This window comes from Rutilus rutilus (assembly GCF_951802725.1).
Source record: "Rutilus rutilus genome assembly, chromosome: 6".
Classification (NCBI taxonomy): Eukaryota; Metazoa; Chordata; class Actinopteri; order Cypriniformes; family Leuciscidae; genus Rutilus; species Rutilus rutilus.
Genome location: NC_140214.1, coordinates 26,944,910 through 26,969,248, shown reverse-complemented (window position 1 = coordinate 26,969,248; position 24,339 = coordinate 26,944,910). Strand labels below are relative to the sequence as shown.

The 24,339-nt window shown below is 38.2% G+C and overlaps 1 protein-coding gene across 1 annotated transcript; it reads left to right on the top strand.

The window, feature by feature from the left end:
- The first annotated feature begins 181 nt into the window (after nt 1-181).
- On the top strand, nt 182-23,705 carry wls (Wnt ligand secretion mediator). The gene is made up of 12 exons (XM_084412717.1): nt 182-440; nt 3,026-3,301; nt 8,828-8,952; nt 9,140-9,301; nt 9,619-9,755; nt 11,500-11,668; nt 11,805-11,902; nt 12,025-12,088; nt 12,542-12,685; nt 13,795-13,878; nt 13,993-14,146; nt 22,780-23,705. The coding sequence occupies exons 1-12, from the start codon at nt 194-196 to the stop codon at nt 22,887-22,889; spliced, it is 1,770 nt and encodes a 589-aa protein (XP_084268843.1). The 5' UTR covers nt 182-193; the 3' UTR covers nt 22,890-23,705.
- Nucleotides 23,706-24,339: the final 634 nt, after the last annotated feature.

Sequence of the window (24,339 nt, the reverse complement as noted above, 5' to 3'; positions counted from 1 at the left end):
TATGACATTGTATTAAAAGATTACGTACTAAAAATGTTGAAAGCATAAAATCAACACTGCTGTTTTGCACACTGTGGCCAATGAAAAGCTTTGAGTTTTGTGCATCTGGCCAGGAGTCTGGCATGACGTCACGTGCACTCTGTTCCTGATGCAGGGTGGGTCACGTGTCATCCCCTTTCCCATACAGTTCCCTATGAAGAGCGCAACACGGTTCACTGGGGGTTTGAGACACAGCCCGTGTCGCGCACTTAATCTCGGACAGCGCACTGGTCCACCTGGATGCAGTGACTTTCGTTTCTTTGCATTCAATCCTAGCGAAAGAGACACTTTGAAAATGGCTGGAGCAATTATTGAGAATATGAGCACCAAAAAGTTGGTGATTGTGGGAGTAATTCTCCTCTTATTCCAGGCGTTCTCCTTTATGGTCGGAGGACTGATTGGTGAGTGGCTACTTTTACAAATCCGCCTAGATTTTAGTTCTGGCTTTTTGCTGCACAGTGTGTAGTCATTCGTTCTGGTGTGCAACATTCTGTGTTTTTCTAGCAAAAAATAAGTCTTACTTGCGTAATGGCAAGGAGTGAAAAGTTGCGGAATGGCTTTGTTACAGTAGTGTCAAAGATGGGCGCTTATTTTCACCCGTCGACTGCTGCAGTCTTTGTGCTGCTGCTTCCAGCGTTCCGCCTGGAAGTTTGAGAGCCGATAGACGATAGACGCGACATTTAGTTTTACTCGCTACTTCTGCGCCCTGAAGTTTCTTGTTTTTCCCAGGTAGCCTACCTGAAAAGCCTTGAGGAACTAGCCCGAGAAAGACTCTGCTTGTTTAAACCCTTGAACCCTTAAAAACTTGAATATTTGACCGTGAAAGAGTGTATTTGTCGGTCAGTATTGTTTAAAAATAGCTTGATAATTATTAAGAGATTTTTGCTATATACCTGCGCGTGGTTTGTGTATCATAAACGCACATTTTATATTTGAAACAAACTTTTAATAGCTGTTCAGTAGGCTATGTATAACTTAAAGTTAGAGCAGTTAGACTACTCAAGAGAAACCTTAGTACAACGTTTAAGAAACATATTTGCAACAAAACAAAAGCATGATGTTATAGTGTGCAAACAATAGACAAAGCTAGCTAACATTTCCTTTAACAGTGAAGTATATTGTGTATTACAAACGTTATGTTTATTTTAGTGAAGTGTAGTGAATTAACTTGTGTTTCTATTCTGCAGTGAAAGGGTTAATAAATAAGGGCCAATAAAGGGTTAAACGAGGTGCATCTCTAGAAGTTTTCTTTGATCCTACATCTGAACAGACAAGCCCTCTGCTCCCACAGGCTCTTCCAGCTCCTGCCTGCATTTCCAATCCACCTCACCAATGCTATTCTACGCCCTTTTTGACTGCACAGCGATCAAATATTCCCTTCTATCTTAAGGATTGAGTATTCTTTTCCATGTAGCTTGTTCTGTTTTGCACCATTGGGGAAACACAGTTCGTCCTCATCCACGCTTCCCCTTCGCAACCTCAGACTTCCTTCTGGTTTTGATAGGAAGGGAATCATTTCTTGGTCTCCTGCAGAATGTGGGATGAATGGTGATAAATTAGCTTGCTTTGGCTATTCTTGCCTGCGATTGATTTAATGAAGCGGGATTCTTTTGTGTTTGTTCGGTGGCTGGTGGCAGACTGGGTAATTGAGTAGAAAGGCGCACTGCTCCCCCTGTTATTGGACATCTTAAACACGGCATGAGGTCACCGGGCCGAAAGGCGACCATTATTTTATGGTGGTATTTTGAAGAGGGTTTGTTCTCAGGATTGTGGGTCAATGAATAATTGAACTGAAAGAGGTTTAGTGAAGCTAATTTAGTTTGCTCAGTATATTTCACAGGAACAGGGTTGTAGCTTGTACTCCTCAAAACAGGAACAGAGCAATTTATAAGCCCACACATTAGCTTTTAAAAATATTGAGGACATTTTAATGTCACTGTTTGGAATCGAGACTGAACCTGAACAGTGTCCTCAAGCCATAGGCTGGTTCACATTATCTCGCACTTCCCGGTCACTTCAGATGTCCTCAATATGTCCTCAATGACCCAGGAAGGGATCTATTGACTCATACTTAACAAACTACCAGGACCAGCCTCCTGAATGGTGGAGGAAGCCTGTCCGTACTTTCTCATGCTAATGACTCCCTCTTAGCAAGAGTATATCAGAGAGTCACTTTACAAGACTTGTATTCATTGTCTAGGTCCTTTTTTTCATTATACACTACCGTTCAAAATATGGGGGTGGTAAGTTTGGGGCTGCATTCATTTGATCAGTACAGTAATATTGTGAAATATCATTACAATTTAAAAGAACTGTTTTCTATTTGAATATAGCCTATTTTATTCCAGTCTAGTCACATGATCATTCACATATTATTCTAATATGCTGATTTGAAAAAAAAAAAATGTTAAGGGTACTTTGATAGAAAGTTCAAAAGACCAGCATTTATTTGAAATATATTTTTTTGTAACAATGTAAAAGTCTTAACTGTTACTTTTAATGCATCCTTGCTGGATAAAAGTATTAATTTTCACATTCTCTGGTCTTTTCTCTCGGCCTGCATTGTTTTAGCTTGATATGCACTTTAAAATGTATTATTATTTACAAATCATTCACACAAAATCATTGTTTGTTTTTATATATTTTTAAAAAATAAAATTTACTTGGTATTTGATAAAAAAATTATGAAACTATCAAATTTATAACATTTTATAAAATGTAATATAAATATATATTGCTTTTATTGAAGTGGTCATCTCAGGACAATCAAATAGCAATAATGAGAAAATGCATAGATAGAATATAAATATATATAAATGCTCCATGCAATTCAAAAAGGTTCTTCTATGTAAAATGCAGAGAGATTTTGCTTCTCTCTTGCTTATGTGCAAAATATGGGCACAAAATATCTCAAGTTATTATAACTTGTTAGACAGACTGTTCTTATATTATTCATAAAATGAATCATTTAAATCTTTTTCTGCAGCTCCAAGCCCCACCACCGCCGTCCACTACCTGGCCACCAAGTGTGTGGACACCGTGAAGACCCACCATAAGGGCTCCAAATGGTTCATGCCATGGGGCCCCGACCAGTGCAGCAAGATCAGAGACTTTGATGAAGCCACGGCCAAGAGAATCGAGGCCAATAACATTGTGTTTGCGGTCCACATTCCTCTGCCCAACAGAGAGATGAGTGCCTGGTTCCAGTTCATGTTGTTTATCCTCCAGCTTGACATCGCATTCAAAATGCAAAACCCGATTGGTAAGTGATGAAAATGTGTGATTGTATGTGTTTGAGCAGGTCATATTTTGCTCATCTTCCCTCCAAAAACATGATATCACCATATGGTTTTTAAGCTTATGAGAACATCGCTATTTTGCTGAAAGTGTAGGAGGGGACAAATGAACACCCAGAGGATTTTCCCATTCTATTCACCCAAAAGTAGATTGGATTTCTCACATGCTGTGAGAGGACTAACAATGATGGATGGTGTGTTTTCTCACTGTTGTAGTTGGAGCCTGAGGGACCTCAATAAGGATTTAGTCAGCATGCAGGTAGGGGGGAAATGCTCTAGGCTTTGACACAGACAATTGGAGGATAATAAAAGGAATGTAGTCCTGCCATCTGGTTTCATTGCCATTTCATGAATTAAGATACACCTACAAAATCACCTTTTGAAGATTAAGATTTTGTCTACATTAATCCAGAGATGCATATGAAATCAGCGTTTTCGTTTCAAAAGCCCTCCATCCACACTAGCGTTTTCCTGAAGTTTTTGGTCCACACTGAAATGTCAGAAAATGCTGTTTATGAATAAAACGTCATAAAAGCTCACTGAGATGAAACTGAGAGATCAAAGTTCTCATGCTGTTCTTCTGGCACAATCATTTTAGTAGCAAGATATATCAGGTCAGGTCGCCACTCCATTTAAGGACCATTGTCAACAATAACTAGCACTTTTTTTCTCATATTATTTGCATAAACAAAATGGTCTAATTAAAATTATTTAATTATTGTCTGAGTAGACTATTCCATTTTATTTATCCATGGCACATGCATTTACATTTTTTTATACGTGTAGTCCAATTTAGGCATTGTTTTATTTCATTGTAAGGCAGTAGTTTTTTTTTTTTTTTTTTTTAGAGAAATTTGGCCATCAGAGTGTAAAATTCATTTTAAAAGTTAAGGAATTTTACACCGGATTCTATAGGCTACTGTACTGTATATGGTTGAATAATGTTAAGGTGCTTTGGGCATGGCTTTTAATGGTGAGACTTTTGCTTTTGTAATCAGGCTCTTAAAAAATGATACAAAATTTGGATTTAGAGTAATCGGCCAATATATCGATTATCGGCTTTCAAATAGAGTTATCGGTATTGGCCAACATTTTCATATCGGTGCATCCCTAGTCAACATGTTTTTCCACTGGACAGCAATTGCGAGTACATTTTTTGCAGGAATGTAATATGAAGAAGGAAACTTTATCTTTAGCAACAATGTGAAAAATGAATAGCACACAGCAGGTACATACCACTATAAAGAGAGATCTATTGGTACAATAATCACATGACTGAACATGCATCATCATTTTCAAATACCTTCATTTTTTTACAGTCCACACTACAACAGGAAAACGGCTTTTTAATATGTATACACAGTTTTTGCAGCACAAAAAGACGTAGAGAGAAAGATGCTTTTTCAAATGTACCTGGATTAGTGTAGACTAAATAATGTCTATTAATATCTGAGCTTATTAGACGGTTCCATTCCATCAGAATTTTTTTATTTAAATCAGGTTCTTCTTGACAGTTTCTCTTGATTTGTCAAATTATTGTCTTTGTTTGAACCTGACTGGTTCCAGCCGTGAAGACTTGCATAGTACTGTTGCCATTTAAAATCATCTAGTTGTGGGAGGGTGTGGATCTGGAACGGCTCCAAGTCTGCCCTTTCAAAGACGGGATTAAGCGGATAACACTGGCCACTAATGAAGAGCCATTGTTGAGCTAGAGCAGTCTGGGAAAGTGAGCGGAACATCGGCTCCTTCTAGCAGCAGGAGAACCTTTGGCTATTCATGTCTTGAGAAATGTAGGAGGAGTCTTTTTGGTTTCTTAACACGTTAACTGCTTGTGTGGAAGGAAGCCACCATGCTCCTGCTGTTATATACTCCACCCTGAAGCACATGCTTGTGCATTAACCAGCAAAAAATAAAAAATTTCGCTTGTTTGCCACAACGTTTTCACTATAAATGTCTGTCATTGCATTATTCTTTATGCATTTGCCACTTGAAGAAACTATTTTTGTTGTTCAGGGTTTTGTAGCACCATCTGGAATGCGCTCTCTCCTAGAAGATCCTCCTCAGCCAGATGTTATGTGTTTACCATGAGTCTTGTGTGATCTTCTGCCAGAGCTGTTTCTCTCTGTGTGTGTCCTGTTCTCTGAGCAAGACCTCACAGACTGTCAACGGTCTCCTCTAATAAGGTCCTAGCAGGGATTCATTTGGCACTCCGCATTCACCCAACACAGGCGTACTGTGCAATGTTTGGAAAGTCAATTCATTCTGAAAAAGTAACATTGTACAGAGAAAGAAAAAGAGAGAGGCGTGTTACTGCTGCTTCTAAATTACAGATGGCACATGGGTAAAGACACCAATGCAAATCAACTCCTTAAACACATTTTGTGTTACCAGAACCCATGCAGCCAAGCACTGCTGCTTCATGACATTCAATCAGTTCAAATAGATTTTTATATCGCTTTTATAGCGTATCATATTACATATAGTTTCAAAGCAGCTTTACAGAAAAATGCAGTAATATGTTATCAGAGGTGACAGTTCTAAGATAATACAAATAATGCAGTTAGCTAATATAATGTATTAATTTAGGCAGAAACGATCTCATTAAAGCAATTGTTACAGCAGTTGTGATTGTAATAATTACAATATATAGAAAATTTTGTGGTTAGGTATGTTGATTGAGAGTTGCCGTCATCTGAAGTCCTTGCAGGGGTTGAATTAGGTGTCATCTCTTCACAGGTCCTCATCAGATTGCAGTTGCTTTGATTTTGTTTGATTTATACAAAAGAATTGTCAGAATCTAGATACGAGGCTAGGAAATCTTCATGCTGGTTAAACAGAAAATTTTAAGCAAATATATATTTTTTAATTATAGTAATGTATATTTATAGAATTTGATTAGTTTAGATATAAATTGGATCACCAGGGGTGTTTCTAGAGTTTGATCATACCAGTAACTGGAGCACAGGCCAACATTTTAGGGGGTCAAATAAACCAGGATCACCAGCCAGAGGTTTTTCTAGAGTTTGATCATCACTAGAGCAAAATTGTAGGCATAACCCCCCCCGCACCCCTCAAGAAACCACACCAAAACATTTAATTCTGGTGACTTTAGGAGTCGTATTTATTTATTTTCTGTAATCATATTACTTCAAAAAGCTTTCATTGACGATCAAGCAGCAAACAATGCCAAATTAGTAGAGATAAGCAAGCATTTTTTTAGCAGTTAAGAAGCTAACGATAAAATCTGTGTCAAGTAAATTGAATCTGGAAAACGGGATGTCCTCATTCTACTAAATAATACAAATTCAACCAAATAGGGTACTACTCATCACATAAATAAGCATTAGCCTGGTAGTTACCTCTCCTCAACTACAACATTGTATTATGATCGTCTGATTGGCCGCAAGTCGAGTATTCAACGGGGAAAAGTGAAGGAGGAGGAGCACAGCGAGAGGGCGGAGCCGAGGTGTGTGACTGAAGAGGATGCGCAGGATATTTTCGCTTATTGTTACTTCAAGGTTTAAGTAATTCAAACTATATAAATTACTATGCTCAATGAATAGGAAAGCCTATTTTCAGACATATCTACTCATCAGGAAAATTCTACAGGTGCACAGAAAAAAACTTTATTCAAAAAGGATCTAGCAACGCCCCTCTGCTTCATTTTCCATGGAGTGCCGTTGGTTCTCGCTTTCTCATCTCTCTGGCCCAAGCAGCCACAGTTTGGCCGGTCTCCAGCAATAACACAGCTGTTGAAATGGCTTGGTCGCCGGGGTGATGCGCGCTGCGCCCGGGCGGAATGTTTGTGTGCGCTAAGCTGACATTCAAAGCTCTTTGGCACAGCCGCTCGTAGGTGGGGGCCACTGCAGACACGCTGGAGGAGAGAGGACCGGGCTAATAATGTCTGCCGCTCTCTGCCTTTCTTTACCTCCTGCCCCTCCCCCCATAAAGCTCAGTCCTCCACGTCCAGGAATTCTCTTTAGTGCTCTCCAGCTTGTTTCATAACACAACAAGGATCTCTTTAGAGAGGTGAAGTGGAACACACAGGGCTGTGCAAAGCGATCTAAACCACGGGCCCCTTTGCCAGCTACCTCCTGCTTTCCCAAAGCTCAGGAGAATCACACCACATGACTCTCTAATACTTGGACAATCCACAAGTTTTGAACATTTACGAAAATGCCAGTCTGTGAGGTTATGATTGACTTGAATAGGGTTTCCGTAGATTAAATGACTCCCAGGTTACCTTGAGCTACTTTTAGCCACACAACAATGGCAGGGCTTATTCATGAGAATGGTATGAGCTGTCATGAATCTGTCATTTCACGTGTCTGCATTTGGCCTTGTATGTCCACTGCTGTTCTTCAGTCAGCAGGCACTCATTTCATTTTTTTCAGATGTGAAGGTCTCGAAGAGATAAGAGTTATCTCAAATTAAAATTCTGTCATGTACTCACCCTCATGTTGTTGCATGTCATTGACTTTCTTGTTTTTTTTGGAACACAGAACGTGAATTTGAACTATATCCTGACTAATGATGTTAATCTAAAATGTCCTGAAAAAGCACTGTAAAAATGGTTCATACGACTCTTGCCCTTTAAGACAATGATTGAGTAAGTGACTGAATTTAACATTCACTAAGAAATATGATAATTTCAATGACTCAATTTGATCTAGTTCACAAAATTGGCCTAAATTATTAATTTACAAATCAGAGGCCGGATTCACGGAAATATTCTTAATAAAGAAGTTAAGAAATGTTTTGTTGAATTTTAAGTTCTTTATAAGAGTGCAATTCTCTTAAGTCTAAATATTTTAAAAACTCTTAAGTTCTCAAATATGGCGGTTCTTGCCGAAGACTCGCTGATCAGCTCTTTTTGCACTGCCTTCAGATTACCATAATAATTATATTAAGTGTGTACCAATTTTGCGAAAATGGCTTGACAGGAGTTTAGCACTCAGTCGCAGTTTTTAATGTGCCATGTGATGGAAAAAAAAGATATACAGGTATTCTTAACTTTCTTCTTAAGTTTGGTAATAAGAAAATTGCAATTAGGAAGAATTTTATTCTTAATGTTTTGTGAATCCGGCCCTGATCCAGTTGTAGCGGTTAACAGGGGAAGATTATAAGGTAATAAATTAAGTTACTTTAAAACTACTTTAGTTTTTTTTAGTTTTTTTTTAATTAGCTGCTATTGTATGTTTTCAGGGAACTTGGATTAACTTGGAAAACGAGTCATATGGATATCGTTTTAGTCATATAAATACTTTATTTACCTTTTGGAGATTGAGACTCCTCATTTACTTTCATAATTTGAAAAAGAGTGGGCAGGATATTCTTTAAAAAAATCACCTCACAGAAGAAAAGAAGTTATATGGGTTAATATTCAATTATATTAATTGATTACTCTATAATGCAGCCACTGTGACTGGTTAAAGTGCAGAATCGGTCTGATATTTAAAACTGAAGTAAGTGTGTTGGATGTTGGTGTGTAGATGATGGAGCTTTGATCACCATGGACGTTGGTCTGGCCTACAGAGACAGCACCCTGAGTGAGTGGACTGAGATGGCCCACTCCATAGAACATCGCAAACTGAGCTGCAATTTCACTGCAAGCAAGGTAAACACACTAGTCATTTCTGACCCATACCAGATCTAAACACAACCCTTATTGGAAGTGTTAAGTCCATTCTACAAGCTTACAAGGCTATCGTTGGCTGATTTTATTCTCAAATTGTAAAAATGAATCTAGCTTGTACATGACTAGTTCCCTTCAGTCTCTGTAAGCACTTTTTTTCTTTCTTCAGACTACTGAGAATGAAGGCCGTTACTATGATTGTGACCTGTTGCCCTTTATGGAGGTTGGCAGCGTGTCCCATAAGTATTATCTCCTCAACATCCGGCTACCTGTCAACGAACGCAAAAAAGTCAACATCGGGATTGGAGAAATCAAAGACATCCGTCTTGTGGTGAGTTTTAATACGGTCATAGATGCATGTTTAAAACTCACTGTTGTGTAGACGGTTTTGTTTGAGCATTGTTTGCACGGGAGGATTTTGGCCCAGTCTCGGCTTGTTATAATTGGCACACACTTCTGGACAGGGCAATGGTTATACAAATGTTAGTGGACTGAAGACATCTGGATTGCATCACCTCTTAATCTTCACTTTTGTTTGCCTTGCTCTTCTTATTTGACTCTCAGCAAACAACCATGCCCATCAATTAAGTGTCCTTAATGTGTTTCTCATGATGTCACTATAATGTCCCTCTCAATGTAACTTTCCAGGGCATTCATCAAAACGGTGGCTTCACCAAGGTTTGGTTTGCCATGAAGACGTTCCTCACTCCCAGCATCCTCATTATCATGATCTGGTACTGGAAGAGAATCACCCAGATGACCAGGCCACCCGTCCTGCTGGAAAAGTAAAGCTATGTTTCTGTCACTTAAATTTGGCTTCTAGGTCAAATGTTAACATAGGACTAGAATGTTTCTGGTTTTATTAGTTTACTGGTCAATAGAATAAAGGAATATAAGATAACTTAGATCCTCACACTGGTGTGACTATAGGAAACATTTTATTATTAACATTTTCTGGCTGGGGTGGTTGCCAGGGCATTGCTATTTGGTTGAAAGGGGTTACGAGTTGTTTTTACAGTGTTGCTATGTGGTTGCTAGGTGCCTGCTTACTGGCCTGAGTCAAATGAGTCTTCTCTAAAGTCTCTGTGATTTTCAGGTCTCTAAATATGGCTCAGGACCCTCCTTCAGAGTAGGTCCTGAGCCACTCTGTATGTATAGTATGCACGCTCTTATTCAAAGCAACTTCCATTGCATTTTTGTTATGCATTTTATCAATTCATGCATTCCCTGACAATTGAATCATGACCTTGGCTCAACTGTTTGAGCTACAGGAATGCATTTAGCATTTAATATCTCAATACAAAATGTATCACTCTGTGAACAGTGTTTGATATGATACTGTTTTAGAAATTTATATTTCCTGATGAAATCTTTTTCATAATTTTTACTTCTTCATCTTTCTTCTTTACAAACTAAACACCACATGCACAATCTATCCATTTCTCCCTCACTCTGGTTTGGCACTAGCAGTCCCAGAAGACCGAAAGCTCTCAAGCAGTCATACTTTGTGTGACTCACAGGCAGGATAATTATTCTTTCATGTTTTAAAAGCTTTGCCGAGCCAACTAGCATACTGTTCCACTTAAGTGTCAAGATGGACTAGAATCCCTTTTTACATCTCAAAGAGAGAAGCCCAAGAATGTGTGACATGAGCTCCCCGCTGATTTTCTTATTATTGGAACGATGCCAGAATGCTGCTTCATGCCAGTGGAGCCGACAGAGGCGCTGCGTGTGTGCGAGTTACACACGTCTCCAGGGAACAGCTTTTTTTAGTTGACGTCATGGATGTGTGCTGTCTTGCATTCTTGCACTTCACAGCTAGCTTTTTTTTATGCCCTTGATGTTTAAGAGGAAGCTAAATGCCTAGTTTTTTCTCTGTAGTTTTTTTAGTTTTTGAAATCATGCTGATTTGCTGCTCAAAAAACATTTATTATTATTATCAATGTTGAAAACGGTTGAGCTCCTTAATATTTTTGTGGAAACTCTGATGGATTTATTCAGGATTCTTTGAATGAACAACATTTATTTGTAATAGAAATCTTTTATAACAATCTTAAAGTATTATCAATTTAATGTCTTCTTTCTTTAAAAAAGGATCGCTTGTCATTTAATATCAAGTTTTACTTTTCGACAGCTGAAAAGCTGCTTTGTTCACATCGGCAGCAAAGCAAATGCAAATGCACCTTCGTAGTTCGTACCCTCACCAGAGTTGAACTCATGGGAAATTCCCAGCATTCCAACACAATACGGTCTCTTTCTGCCCCGATCGGGCAGCCTGGAATGTGATTCATGTGTTTGAAGTCACACCCCATTTCAGTCTCACCAAATGGTCTTCTAGCTTGTCCTAGCATGCCTGCTTTTGAACACTAGAGAACAAAGTGCAAGATGGAGTCAAATTTGTTTAACCTTCTTTTGTTTTTTTCTTGGTTCTACTCTTTTGATATCTTCCCAGATATTTGTTGGTAATAAAGTGATCTTTGCTAGTATATTGATAATGATCCTATCTCTGTACACTCTGCTCTCTTTCAGGGTTATCTTCGCTCTGGGAATCTCCATGACCTTCATCAATATCCCAGTGGAATGGTTCTCAGTGGGTTTCGACTGGACCTGGATGCTGCTCTTTGGTGACATCCGTCAGGGCATCTTCTACGCCATGCTGCTTTCCTTCTGGATCATCTTCTGTGGAGAACATCTCATGGTTGGAGCCAATTTTTCCTTTTTGTCCAAACAGTAGAAGACTGAGGAAGCATTTGAGCTTCTAATTGAGTTACTTGACCTGTTTTCCATATTCAAAACATATTACTATAATGCTTTCTTTTGTTGTTTTCTTCTAGGACCAGACTGAGAGAAACCGTTTTTCTGTGTACTGGAAACAGGTTGGACCCATTGTTTTTGGCTCATTCTGCCTCTTCATCTTTGATATGTGTGAGAGGTGAGTCAACGTTGAACTTCCTGCATTCTTTGCATGAAGTAATTCTCTTTAGTTCCCATCTAACTCGAGTTCTTTACTGCTTAGTGCTGCTGGGTAAACAATATTTGTTCTTAACTTTTTAGAGGAGTACAGCTGAAGAATCCTTTCTACAGTATCTGGGCCTCAGATGTTGGGACAGAGCTGGCTGTATCCTTCTGAAAGTGTGGGCTGTCGGTACAGATGTTTATGTACAGATGTTACGGTACAGACTAAATTATGATCCACAGAAAGATGTCTTGGTAAATGGACTGCATTTATATAGTGCTTTCAACAGACCCATGGCCTCCAAAGCGCTTTACATATTGCCTCACATTCACCCATTTATTCATTAATTCATACACCGACGGCGGTGTCAGCCATGCAAGGCGCCATCCAGCTCGTCGGGAGCAGCTGGGGTTGGGTGGCTTGCTCATGGACAGCTCGACACTTGGTCAGGTGGAACCGGGGATTGAACCACCAACCGGTTTGTAGACAACCTACATGAACCACTGAGCCACTGCCGCCCCTTTTAACAGCATACATACTACAACACTATCACAGAAGTACAGAAATCAGCACAATAGTATGGTAAAGTTATGACTTTAACTGAGGTTGGTGCAGATGGCCTTCATTATTGTAGCAGGAATCTGTGCATGTCTCTACTTCCTGTTCCTGTGCTTCATGGTGTTCCAAGTGTTCAGAAACGTCAGCGGGAAAAGGTCGTCCTTACCTGCTATGACGAAGGCTCGTCGACTGCACTATGAGGTAATGTGTAACCTAGATAGATAGTGCTAGCTTTTATATGACTAGTGAGCTTTCTGGTTGAAGATCCAAAAGTAGTTTGTGTTCAAACAAGAAATTAGCTAAAAAGGTAGCTTATGATCATAAACTGACTGCTGATGAGAATAACTATGTCCTAAATATTTGTGCTCACCAAAGCTGCATTTATTTTATCTAAAATACAGTAAAACTAATATTGTGAAATATTGTAACTGTTTTCTGTTCTATATTTTTCACATATTCAGCATCATTACTTCAGTCTTCATGTCAGATGATCCTTTAGAAATCATTCTAATATGATGATTTGATTCTCAAGATAATTTTCTTATTATCAATTATGAAAACAGCTGCTTAAAAACATATTACAGGCTCCACAAAAATATTAAGCATTCTTTGTTGAAAGTTTAAAAGAACAGCATTTATTTGAAATGGGAAAACTTTTGTATCATTATAAATGTCTCTATCACTTTTCATCAGTTTAATGCATCTATATAATGTATAATTATATTTTAGTTTTTCAAAAAGAAAAATCTTACTGACCCCAAATTGAGTAGTAGTATTAATTCAGCTTTAATGTCAATTATGTATAATTGTTTTATGGATTATAAGTTTTATAATACTTTTATTTTAAAAGTTCCATGTGTTTATTTTACCATTTTGCATTTTTATAGCTTGAGTTTCTTTAACGGTACGTTCACACGGGGCGTCAGCGTCAACGCTTGACGGAAGGCGTGGCTGAAGTTTGACACTGACGCCATGGTCATAGCAGCGTCAGCCAATGAAATTTAAAATGTATCCTCAGTTTGCTGCTCTTGAACAGGATGAACGTGATTGGCTGCCGCCTGGCTACTGTATTTGCATAGAGCGATCCTATTGGCTGACGCTTCCGTCTGCGGCGCTTCACTGGCGTTGCTCGCGGCAGAAGTTGAAAAATTCTCAACTTCTGCCGCGAGCAACGCCAGTGAAGCGCCGCCGACGGATCCACAATTCTTTTCGGCAACGCTTGACGTCACCCATTCAAAGTCAATGGGAAGCGTTGACGCTCACGCCCCGTGTGAACGTACCGTAATGATGATTTTATTTTATTATCTTAGGGCCTCATCTTCCGCTTCAAGTTCCTGATGTTGGTCACGCTGGCATGTGCTGCCATGACTGTAATCTTCTTCATCATAAGCCAGGTATAGATTAGTTATCCACTAAATCTGTTTCTACATGATATTTCATTGTAGATTATAGGTGGATGGATTCATTCAGATGATGGTCATTGTTATGTACGTGTTATATGTTAACAGGTGAATGAGGGTCACTGGCACTGGGGCGGGTACACGGTTCAGGTCAACAGCGCCTTCTTCACTGGGATCTACGGCATGTGGAACCTCTATGTGTTTGCCCTTATGTTCCTCTATGCACCGTCTCACAAACGCTACGGGGACGAGCAGTCAAGCGGTAAGACTCCTGAAGAGCAAAGAAATTTGTATGACATCTGGATTTGCAGAACCTGATTTCACCAAGTGCAACATGTTCCTGGAACAACATCATCTTTGTTTATTCTGGAACAACATTTCAATCAGATTTGAGCGCCAAGTTTACTAAATCAGGACGTGCCCTGTATTCTGACAACTTGAATTCTCAGTGTCTACTTTATATCTCTCACGGCAAAACGTTTATGCAGAAAAGCTGCATATCGACAATTGGTTATTACAAATTACAACCTTTACCAACCACATTCAAAGAGACTCCAGCTACATGTACCTCACTAGTCACCGGACAAATGGACACTTAATCGTTAATTGTAAAGTTTGATCACAATCCTTCAGTTTGCATTGCCAATTTTACTAAAATAATAATAATTTGGAGAATACGGACATTAATATAGATATAACATCGACACATCTGTGCCCTATATTAAATATTAATATATATACATATATATACAGTGCAATGCATAAGTGAATACACCCATGCTAAAGTTGACTAAAAAGAGGAATAAAAAATCATATTTTGGAAAATGAACTTAATGCCTTAATTTAAAAAATTAGGAAAAATCCAACCTTTAAGGACACCAATTTTCTTTGTGAATGAATAATGTATCGTAAATAAATAAATGTTCTTCCTTAAAATACATGGTGCATAAGTGAGTACACCCCTATGTTAAATTCCCATAGAGGCAGGCAGATTTTTATTTTTAAGTATTTAAAAAAAAAAAAAAAATTAGGATACTATGCATCCTGATAAAGTTCCCTTGGCCTTTGGAATTAAAATAGCCCCACATCATCACATAGCCTTCACCATACCTAGAGATTGGCATGGAGTACTTTCCATAAGATCATCTCTCAATGCAAATCAAACTAGCTTTTAGGCTAACTGAAATAAAACCATGCCAATCTCTAGGTATGGTGAAGGCTATGTGATGATGTGGGGCTATTTTAATTCCAAAGGCCAAGGGAACTTTATCAGGATGCATAGTATCCTAAAAAAAATAAAAATAAAATACTTAAAAATAAAAATCTGCCTGCCTCTATGGGAATTTAACATAGGGGTGTACTCACTTATGCACCATGTATTTTAAGGAAGAACATTTATTTATTTACGATACATTATTCATTCACAAAGAAAATTAGTGTCCTTAAAGGTTGGATTTTTCCAAATTTTTTAAATTAAGGCATTAATTTCAATTTCCAAAATATGATTTTTTATTCCTCTTTTTAGTCAACTTTAGCATGGGTGTATTCACTTATGCATTGCACTGTATATAAGCTTGATGGATGGATGGATGGATGGATGGATGGATGGATGGAAAATGGTGATGCTTGACTAATACTTTAAAGAGCCATATTATGTTCTTTTAAAAAGTCTTGATTTTGTTTTTAGGGTCTAGGTTTTCATGCTTGAATGTTAAAAAACACCTTATTTTATATATATATATATTATATGAATATTAAAAACCTTACTGTCATCGTGAACCTGGCTCGGTATAAAAAAAAAAGATAAATAATCCAAATGTTTATCAGGAGAAATTTCTGGATATAAGATGTAGCTTACCATCTCATGTACCATTATACACTGATGGATCAAAGTCAGACAGTCATGTGTCCGCTGCAGTAGTGATTGGTCCAAAACGTTTTGGCATGTGTATCCCTGGACAAATGTCAGGTTTCACTTTTCACCACTGAAGCTTGTGCATTACTTTTAGCTCTAGAACAAATAGAAAATGAACAACAGCGTCATTTTTAAAAATGTGCACAGATTCTAAATCCTGCCTACAAGCACATTGAGTCTTTGAAAACAACCTACATCCTATAATTATCAGCATAATAGGAAAAGTGGACTCTTTAAAGAAACAAGATTTTAAAATAAGACCAGCAATATATGAATGTCTTATTGAAAGGGGAAGAGAAACCAGTTATTTATTTATTTATTTAATTTTTTGTGTAAGAATTTCTTGTGTAAAACATATTTTAATAGAATTTTAAAACCTATTTTAAAAATATATTTTAAAAAAGGTTTCTCCTGGAATCATTTAGAATTGTTATCATACTAAATTGAAAGATTCTATGTAATTGTTATCATTACTGTTGTTTTTATTGGTATGTATGTTTTTGTATATTAAGACAAAATTGTTAAATTATTGTAAACAATGTATTGAAGTGATATTGTAATCATAATTATTGAATAGGTTGAATAGGTCTACTTGCACCCTCAGACAGGAGTGTAGGCGTGCTGAGCGCAGATGGAAGACAGACAAACTTCAGATATCATTAAATTTTCAGGGATTGTCTTGAGCATTAACAGAAAGCTGTTAACGAAGCACAGTTGAAATATATATATCTGATTTAATTTTACAAAATGCACAGAGACTTAAGGTTCTTTTCAGTACAATTAATGCCTTTTTAAATTCTACTCTTAGTGCCCCATTGGAGACCTCCACTGATTGGTGTGAACAGTTTTTAAATAATTTTATCCATAAAGTTGAGTGCATTAGGTCTAACATACCACTCCAAAACTCTCTTCTTTTAGAACAAGTCTCTAATCAAAGCTCCCTTTCTCTTTTTCAACCTGTCATCTTCACAGCTCTTCGAGATTGTTTCTAATATGAAGCCATCTTTCTGTCCTTCTGATGTTTTGCCTTCTAATATTTTTAAAGAGGCTTTTCCTATTCTTAGTCCAGTTGTTACTACTATTATCAATCGCTCCCTAGCAAGTGGAGTTGTACCAGCCACATTTAAACATGCCATAGTCCAACCATTTTTAAAAAAGCATAATCTTGATCAGCATTATTTGAAAAACTACAGACCTATTTCCAAATGATCCTTCATTCCAAAAGTCCTGGAAAAGTTGTCTACTCTCAGATCTCATCGTACCTGAGTGGTTTAATTTTTTTTTTTTTTAACAATCCAGTCAGGTTTTAGAGAATTTCATGGCACTGAATCTGCTTTATTGAAGGTTACCAATGATATTTTACTTTCTCTTGATTCTGGTTCTTGCTGTTTTTTTAGTTCTTCTTGACTTAAGTGCAGCATTTGACACAGTAGATCATGACATACTTTTACAAAGTCTTGATCATGTAGCTGGGTTTCAGGAATCTGTGCTAGAGTGGTTTGCATCTTACCTCAAGGATATAACTTTTTCTGTTAACTTGGGGAAATGTTTCTCATCTCATGCTCATCTTCTTTGGTGTTCTGCAGGGCTCTATTTTAGGTCCTCTTCTGTTTGCTTTATATATGCTTCCACTTGGTTATATTATTCAGAAACAACTTATCGTATCATTTCTATGCTGATGACACTCAGCTTTATCTTCCCGTTAAGAATAACACCTGTTCTCTGTAATCTTTTTCCCTGTCTTCAAGACATTAAATGCTGGATAGACACTTTTTTTTAGTTAAATAGTGATTATTAAAGGAATTTGGTCTAATACCGAACTACTGAGGTGCCTGAGCCCGGGGAAGGCGTGGCTGACACGCTAGATGTTACGAGTGCTGCGCTCACTTGATTGCCCTGTGCTAAACAAACCCATGTAGACAATGGTGACGTTGAAATCCAAAGTGGTCCATTAATTCCAATACAGCACATTGCCCACAACAGTTCCCATCAGCGTTACAATACAAGGCGCCGCACGCAAGCATTCAAAAACCCTTTGTCCTTCCGGGTCAAACACCTGCCAACAACATTGTATTTGCTACCTTTATACCTGAGGCCCATTTACAGACATGCGCCACCCAGCGTTAGACAAAAGAAATTACAACCTGAACACAAAGCAGGATTTGGCTCTTACAGTGATAAAACTGTAGGGGAAAAAAATATTATTTCAGTTCTTACTTCTGGCATTGCTAATCAGCTTGTTCCCCTCTCTTCTAATATGTGCTACTGGGTTAAAAACCTTTGTGTTATTTTTGATCCCACGTTGTCGTTTGAGAAGCAGATCAGTGCTGTGGTAAAAGGTAGTTTCTTCCAGTTAAGATCAATTGCCAGAATCAAGAGGATGCTTTCTAAGAAGGACCTTGACACCAAAATTTTGTCTTATCAAGATTAGATTACTGTAATTCACTTTATCAGATTATTGACTGGCACTAGAAAACCTGCACATATACACACTCCTGTACTTGCCTCTCTACACTGGCTACCAGTCAAGTTCCGTGTTGATTTTTAAATTTGTGCTTTTTGTTTTTAAAGGGGTCATCGGATGCCCATTTTCCACAAGTTGGTATGATTCTTTAGGGTGTTCATGTAAAGTTTGCAAAATCCTTTGGTTAAAATTCCTCAATGGTTGAGTAAAACAACCCCCTTTTTACCTCCTCAAAAACAGCTTTGTTCACAGTGAAAAAATTTTCACATGCTGTCATTTACTCACCCTCATGTCGTTTCAAACCCTGAAGACCCTTAGATCAAACTTCATTGGTTCTTGCTGAAGTTCAAACATGCTGCGTAACACAAGAATGAACCTCACTGGTTCTTGAGGAAGCTCAAACGTTCTGCGGCGTAACAGATGAGAATGAACCTTATTGGTTCTTGCTGAAGCTCAAACGTGCTGCGTAACACGAGAATGAACCTCATTGGTTCTTGAGGAAGCTCTAATGTTCTGCGGCGTAACAGATGAGAATGAACCTCATTGGTTCTTGCTGAAGCTCAAACATGCTGCGTAACACAAGAATGAACCAAACTGGTTCTTGAAGCTCAAACGTGCTGCGTAACACGAGAATGAACCTCATTGGTTCTTGAGGAAGCTCAAACGTTCTGCGGCGTAACAGATGAGAATGAACCTTATTGGTTCTTGCTGAAGCTCAAACGTGCTGCGTAACACAAGAATGAACCAAACTGGTTCTTGAAGCTCAAACGTGCTGCGTAACACGAGAATGAACCTCATAGGTTCTTGAGGAAGCTCTAATGTTCTGCGGCGTAACAGATGAGAATGAACCTCATTGGTTCTTGCTGAAGCTCAAACGTGCTGTGTAACACGAGAATGAACCTCATTGGTTCTTGAGGAAGCTCAAACATTCTGCGGCGTAACAGATGAGAATGAACCTTATTGGTTCTTGCTGAAGCTCAAACGTGCTGCGTAACACAAGAATGAACCAAACTGGTTCTTGAAGCTCAAACGTGCTGCGTAACACGAGAATGAACCTCATAGGTTCTTGAGGAAGCTCTAATGTTCTGCGGCGTAACAGACGAGAATGAACCTCATTGGTTCTTGCTGAAGCTCAAACGTGCTGCGTAACACGAGAATGAACCTCATAGGTTCTTGAGGAAGCTCTAATGTTCTGCGGCGTAACAGACGAGAATGAACCTCATTGGTTCTTGCTGAAGCTCAAACGTGCTGCGTAACACGAGAATGAACCTCATTGGTTCTTGAGGAAGCTCTAATGTTCTGCGGCGTAACAGATGAGAATGAACCTTATTGGTTCTTGCTGAAGCTCAAACGTGCTGCGTAACACAAGAATGAACCAAACTGGTTCTTGAAGCTCAAACGTGCTGCGTAACACGAGAATGAACCTCATTGGTTCTTGCTGAAGCTCAAACGTGCTGCGTAACACGAGAATGAACCTCATTGGTTCTTGCTGAAGCTCAAACGTTCTGCGGCGTAACAGATGAGAATGAACCTCATTGGTTCTTGCTGAAGCTCAAACATGCTGCGTAACACAAGAATGAACCAAACTGGTTCTTGAAGCTCAAACGTGCTGCGACACGAGAATGAACCTCATTGGTTCTTGAGGAAGCTCAAACGCTCTGCGGCGTAACAGATGAGAATGAACCTCATTGGTTCTTGCTGAAGCTCAAACATGCTGCGTAACACAAGAATGAACCAAACTGGTTCTTGAGGAAGCTCAAACGTGCTGCGTAACACGAGAATGAACCTCATAGGTTTTTGCACGTCAATAAAACATGCTTGAGCTTCAGTTTATCACAACTAATGTGTGAGTTTACCATGATTTGATGTTCCCCATTCTAAAAGATAGAAGCTGTACTTGCTTGACTGAAATGGCTGCCAGAGAGGTGTTTCAAAGATGGTCACCGAGTCAAATGACTAGCCTTAAGGGCCTTTGACATGGACCTGTTGCTGACAGTTAAAACTAAATCTTTATTCTATTTCTGGAGATATCAAAGGCTGGTTTCCTTGTGCGAGTAGTGAATCACTTAAGTTATTTGAATGATAGTTGTCTTATCAACAATAACTTCTAAATGAATGAAGGGCAGATTTGTGGTTTTGCTCAGAATGTTGCAAAAATGTTACCCATATACAACCCTGAATATTATGTTAACATTATAATTATTTGGTTTTCAGACAAACTAAGACTACACTTTGAGGCACACCCACCCAAAACCATTCAGTTTTGCCCCATGAAGCCTGAGAAAGATGTGTGTCATACTCCCCAAAATGTTTTTTTATTTTTTTATTGTGCTGTATCTAAATGGATGGGTTGTCTAAATCAATTTTAGTATTTAAAAAGATGTCTCTTGATAGGCAGACGGTGCCATTTCATGTCTGCAGCACGAAGAAATCAGTACCTGCAGTACCACGAAGGCATTCACTTGGCACCATGTTTTATAGTGCTGGTGTTTGGTTTGTTTTAAGACGAGCTCATCTTGATGCCAGGAAAAGGTGGGGCTTGTGTTTTTTTTCCTTTGGGGAAATGGGCCTCTTTGGCGGCAGTGGGTGTCTCTAATCTAGGCCAGGCTTCATACTTGGGCTGGTGTAATGAAAACCATCAATATCTTGATGTCATCCTTGAAACTTTCTTCATGTTTTTTTTGCTCCCAAAGTGCATATGTTGTTATTAGATTAGTCATTCAGTGTGTTTTTCAATAATTACTTCAATATTTTGTGTGCCTTTTTTATGGGTTAAAAATAGTTTTAAGGTGCTTGAGCCAGTGGTAAAAAGTGTCACCCTCAGCTCTCAGGCTCTAATTTCCTAACATTTTGTAGATGACATGAAGACAAAATGAAATTGTTGTTTGACTTGTCAATGGTTATATCCTTCCTAAATTCTCCTATTATTATAATTTGAGTAAATGTAAGAGCTGAAAATCTGTTCATAATGACTTTACTGATTGATGGATAGAATATGCTGCTGAAAATTGAGCTTTGCCATCACAGGAAGACATTACATTTGTAATTACATTACATAAAATGTACTCAAATGGAAATGTTAATTATGACAATAAAATTGCCGTTTTACTGTAGTTTTGATCAAATATATCCAGCTTTGGTGGGCACTGGAGACTTCTTACCAACCTTAAACTGTTAAATGTTTTTTTTTTTTTTTTACCAGTCGTGAGAGTTGAATGTTCAACTTTGGATGAAAGCAGTTCTCATCACTATCTATTTTTACCTAGCCATCCAATCACCGTGTAGGAGGGGCGGGACAAATACCACAATGACCGACTATCACATTCTGCTTGTACAACGATAACAAATGATGACAAGCACTTCTCTTCATCCAAAACTAGTGCCAGAGCAAGTACATTTTATTGTGTTGACATTTATATTCAGAAACAAACTATTTGTGAAATCAGATACTAGTAACAGTTCCGCTGAGCCTCAATTAAAAAAAAAAACGCTGAAGCTCACTCAAGAGCCCTCAGCGAAGCGTTTTCAGAAGAGCGCTGGCTTTTTCAGCTGCTTAAAAATGCTTTGGTGGACACGGCCTAAGGGAATGGGTTCGAAATGGTGACAAGGTGCTTCCTTCTTTTTAGGCATTTACACGACAACTATGTTCTAAAAACGGAAAAAAAATGTCTTTCGCATTTTCGCGACACTATTGTCAAAATGATCCCCGTTCACACGAATCCACGAAAACGACTCAAAACGCTGTATTCTGCTGTCAGACCAGTAGATGGCGATGTCACTGTAAAGAAACACTAAGCACCTATAGACTGAATGCGTAATGCGCATGACGTCACCGTTTTCACAAATGTGTGATTTTTATCGTTTACATGGAGACGATTACGATATCGTTTGCTTTTTCAGGCCTCCAAAACACCGTTGTCGTGTAAATGAATGACTGAACACATTAAAGGTTTCGTGTAGTGTAAATGGCCCCTCAGTCTGTACGCCCTGGCTGCTCAAATCGGATTTCACTGTGTTTTGCGTCACTCTTAACGCAACAAACTTAGTCAAAACTGGTGATGGAAACACGGCATCCCTCGCTGCACAGCGAAGCCAGCCGTGACTACATCACTGAACATCACAATATATACCGGTCTCCTCCATCGTGGAGGTTTTCTTGTGTAACGAAAGATTTCTACACCTTGACTCGACAGGCTGCTTTTTTGGAGAGCGAGATGATGATGATGCTTCTCAATTTTTCCTGCAATCGTTTTGAAATCCTTGTCACATAAGTGGGAACACCTTTGTCCTTACCAAAGCAGCCCATGCTGTTTTCTCTTCTCTTTGAGCTCAACGTTTTGGAGGTATTAGGTCTGTATAGACTGGTTTTTAGTGTTGTTGTACTCAAGACCGGCCTTTTTTTGAAGGTCTTGAAATTTTTAATGTTTCCTGCCGTTCCTACCCTGTCGTAATGATCTATTAGTGTAAGTGTTGATCAGTCTCTGATACATTTCCTCTCTTCTCTTCTTCCATATAGCTGATCAAGGTGGAAACAGTGGAGAGGACATTCAGCTGACCACCACCATCACACATGTGGACGGGCCTACAGAGCTCTACAAAATGACCGGGAAAGAAGCTCAAGAGTAGCTGTCACCTTTACCCAGTCCAACAAGAGCCAGCAGAGTCTCAAAAGTTCAAACTATACTCTTTTGGGTGTCCTGTGTGGTTTTCCTCATTTCACACACAGCGTCACAAATATTAAGCCCCTTTTTCACAGTTTGACTCTCCGTTCCACTGAGGTTTCCGTTTAAGAACTGCTGCTTGTGCCGAGCTGTAGAGACATGGAGTTGCACACCATCTTGTGGTGCTGGGAGAAATTATCACATGTATCTCGCACTGTGGATAGGCAAAGACACTGTTGTTTGCAAGGACCAGTATAAAGTACTCCTAAAAACCAGGAGAAAATGGAAACAAGGACATTGTTTCCTATTGATATAGTTTGAGATCATCATTTTCCCCTTTCAATTTGTGAGTACAAAACAAGGAAGAAAAACTGTTAGCATACTGTATAGTTATGTATGTTTTTGTCAGTTGATCCTTCCTCATCTCACTTCCTTAAACACTCCCCACCAAATGTAAACTCACCCATGGAGAACATATCCTGAGTAACTGAGTTAAAACCAAGTTCTCAGAACAAGATGTGGATGTCAAGTGACGTATAGATCGGTCCTTATGCTCTGAATGGCAAACACTATGTTCTATGTTACAATGTAGAGATATATTTTTTATAAAGTGCTTATTTTCATCTGTATGAAAGCATTAGTAGCTGTATTGTATCACTGTGTTGTAAAAAAAGAAAAGAAAAAGAGTGAGTTTTTTTTTCCGATTGTATCAAGTGGAAATTTAGGGGTTTGTTTTTTTCATGCTTTTTATGCTAATTTAAATAAAAAACATTGTAGATTTGTTTGGTTAATGGGACTTGGTTTATTAAATCACTGGTGAACAGGACTGTAGGATGTTTTGTAGTAAAAAAAATAAATCTCAAAATTATACTTTTACTTATTGAGAGACAAAATACAAATGTATCAATCAAAATACTCACTTAAACTTTGCATCCTGCACCTACATTTTTGTTTAAATACAGTTGTGATGGAGACACAAACATTGAACTCTAAGTCAAAACAAGTTTTATATTCATAGGATTCTATTTCATAAAAACTCAAGTCAAACTTTATTTTATAGAGCACAATTTTACACATCTGTAGTTAATCCAAAGTGCTTTACAGTGAGAAAGAAGAAAAAAATACATAAAGAAAAATTGAAATAAAAATCAAGATATATATATATATATATATATATATATAGGCTATATATACAACTGTTAGTGAGACAGGATTGAGGTAAGCCAACTAAAAGATTTTTCTAATGCACTTTTACAAAAGCTACTTAAATAACCTAATTTAATTCGGCAACTAACTAAAAATGGTGATAACTGAAATAAAAATACAATTATTTAAAAATATTTTAAAAAATACACTAATAAAAAAAGACAAAAGTTCATAAAATTGCTAAAAATTCAAATTAAAACTGAAAACAC

Coding starts and splice junctions, on each gene's coding strand:
- wls (XM_084412717.1), top strand. CDS start 194: ATGAAGAGCGCAACACGGTTCACTGGGGGTTTGAGACACAGCCCGTGT. Junction 441..3,025: donor TATGGTCGGAGGACTGATTG/GTGAGTGGCTAC, acceptor CTTTTTCTGCAG/CTCCAAGCCCCACCACCGCC. Junction 9,756..11,499: donor CCACCCGTCCTGCTGGAAAA/GTAAAGCTATGT, acceptor GCTCTCTTTCAG/GGTTATCTTCGCTCTGGGAA.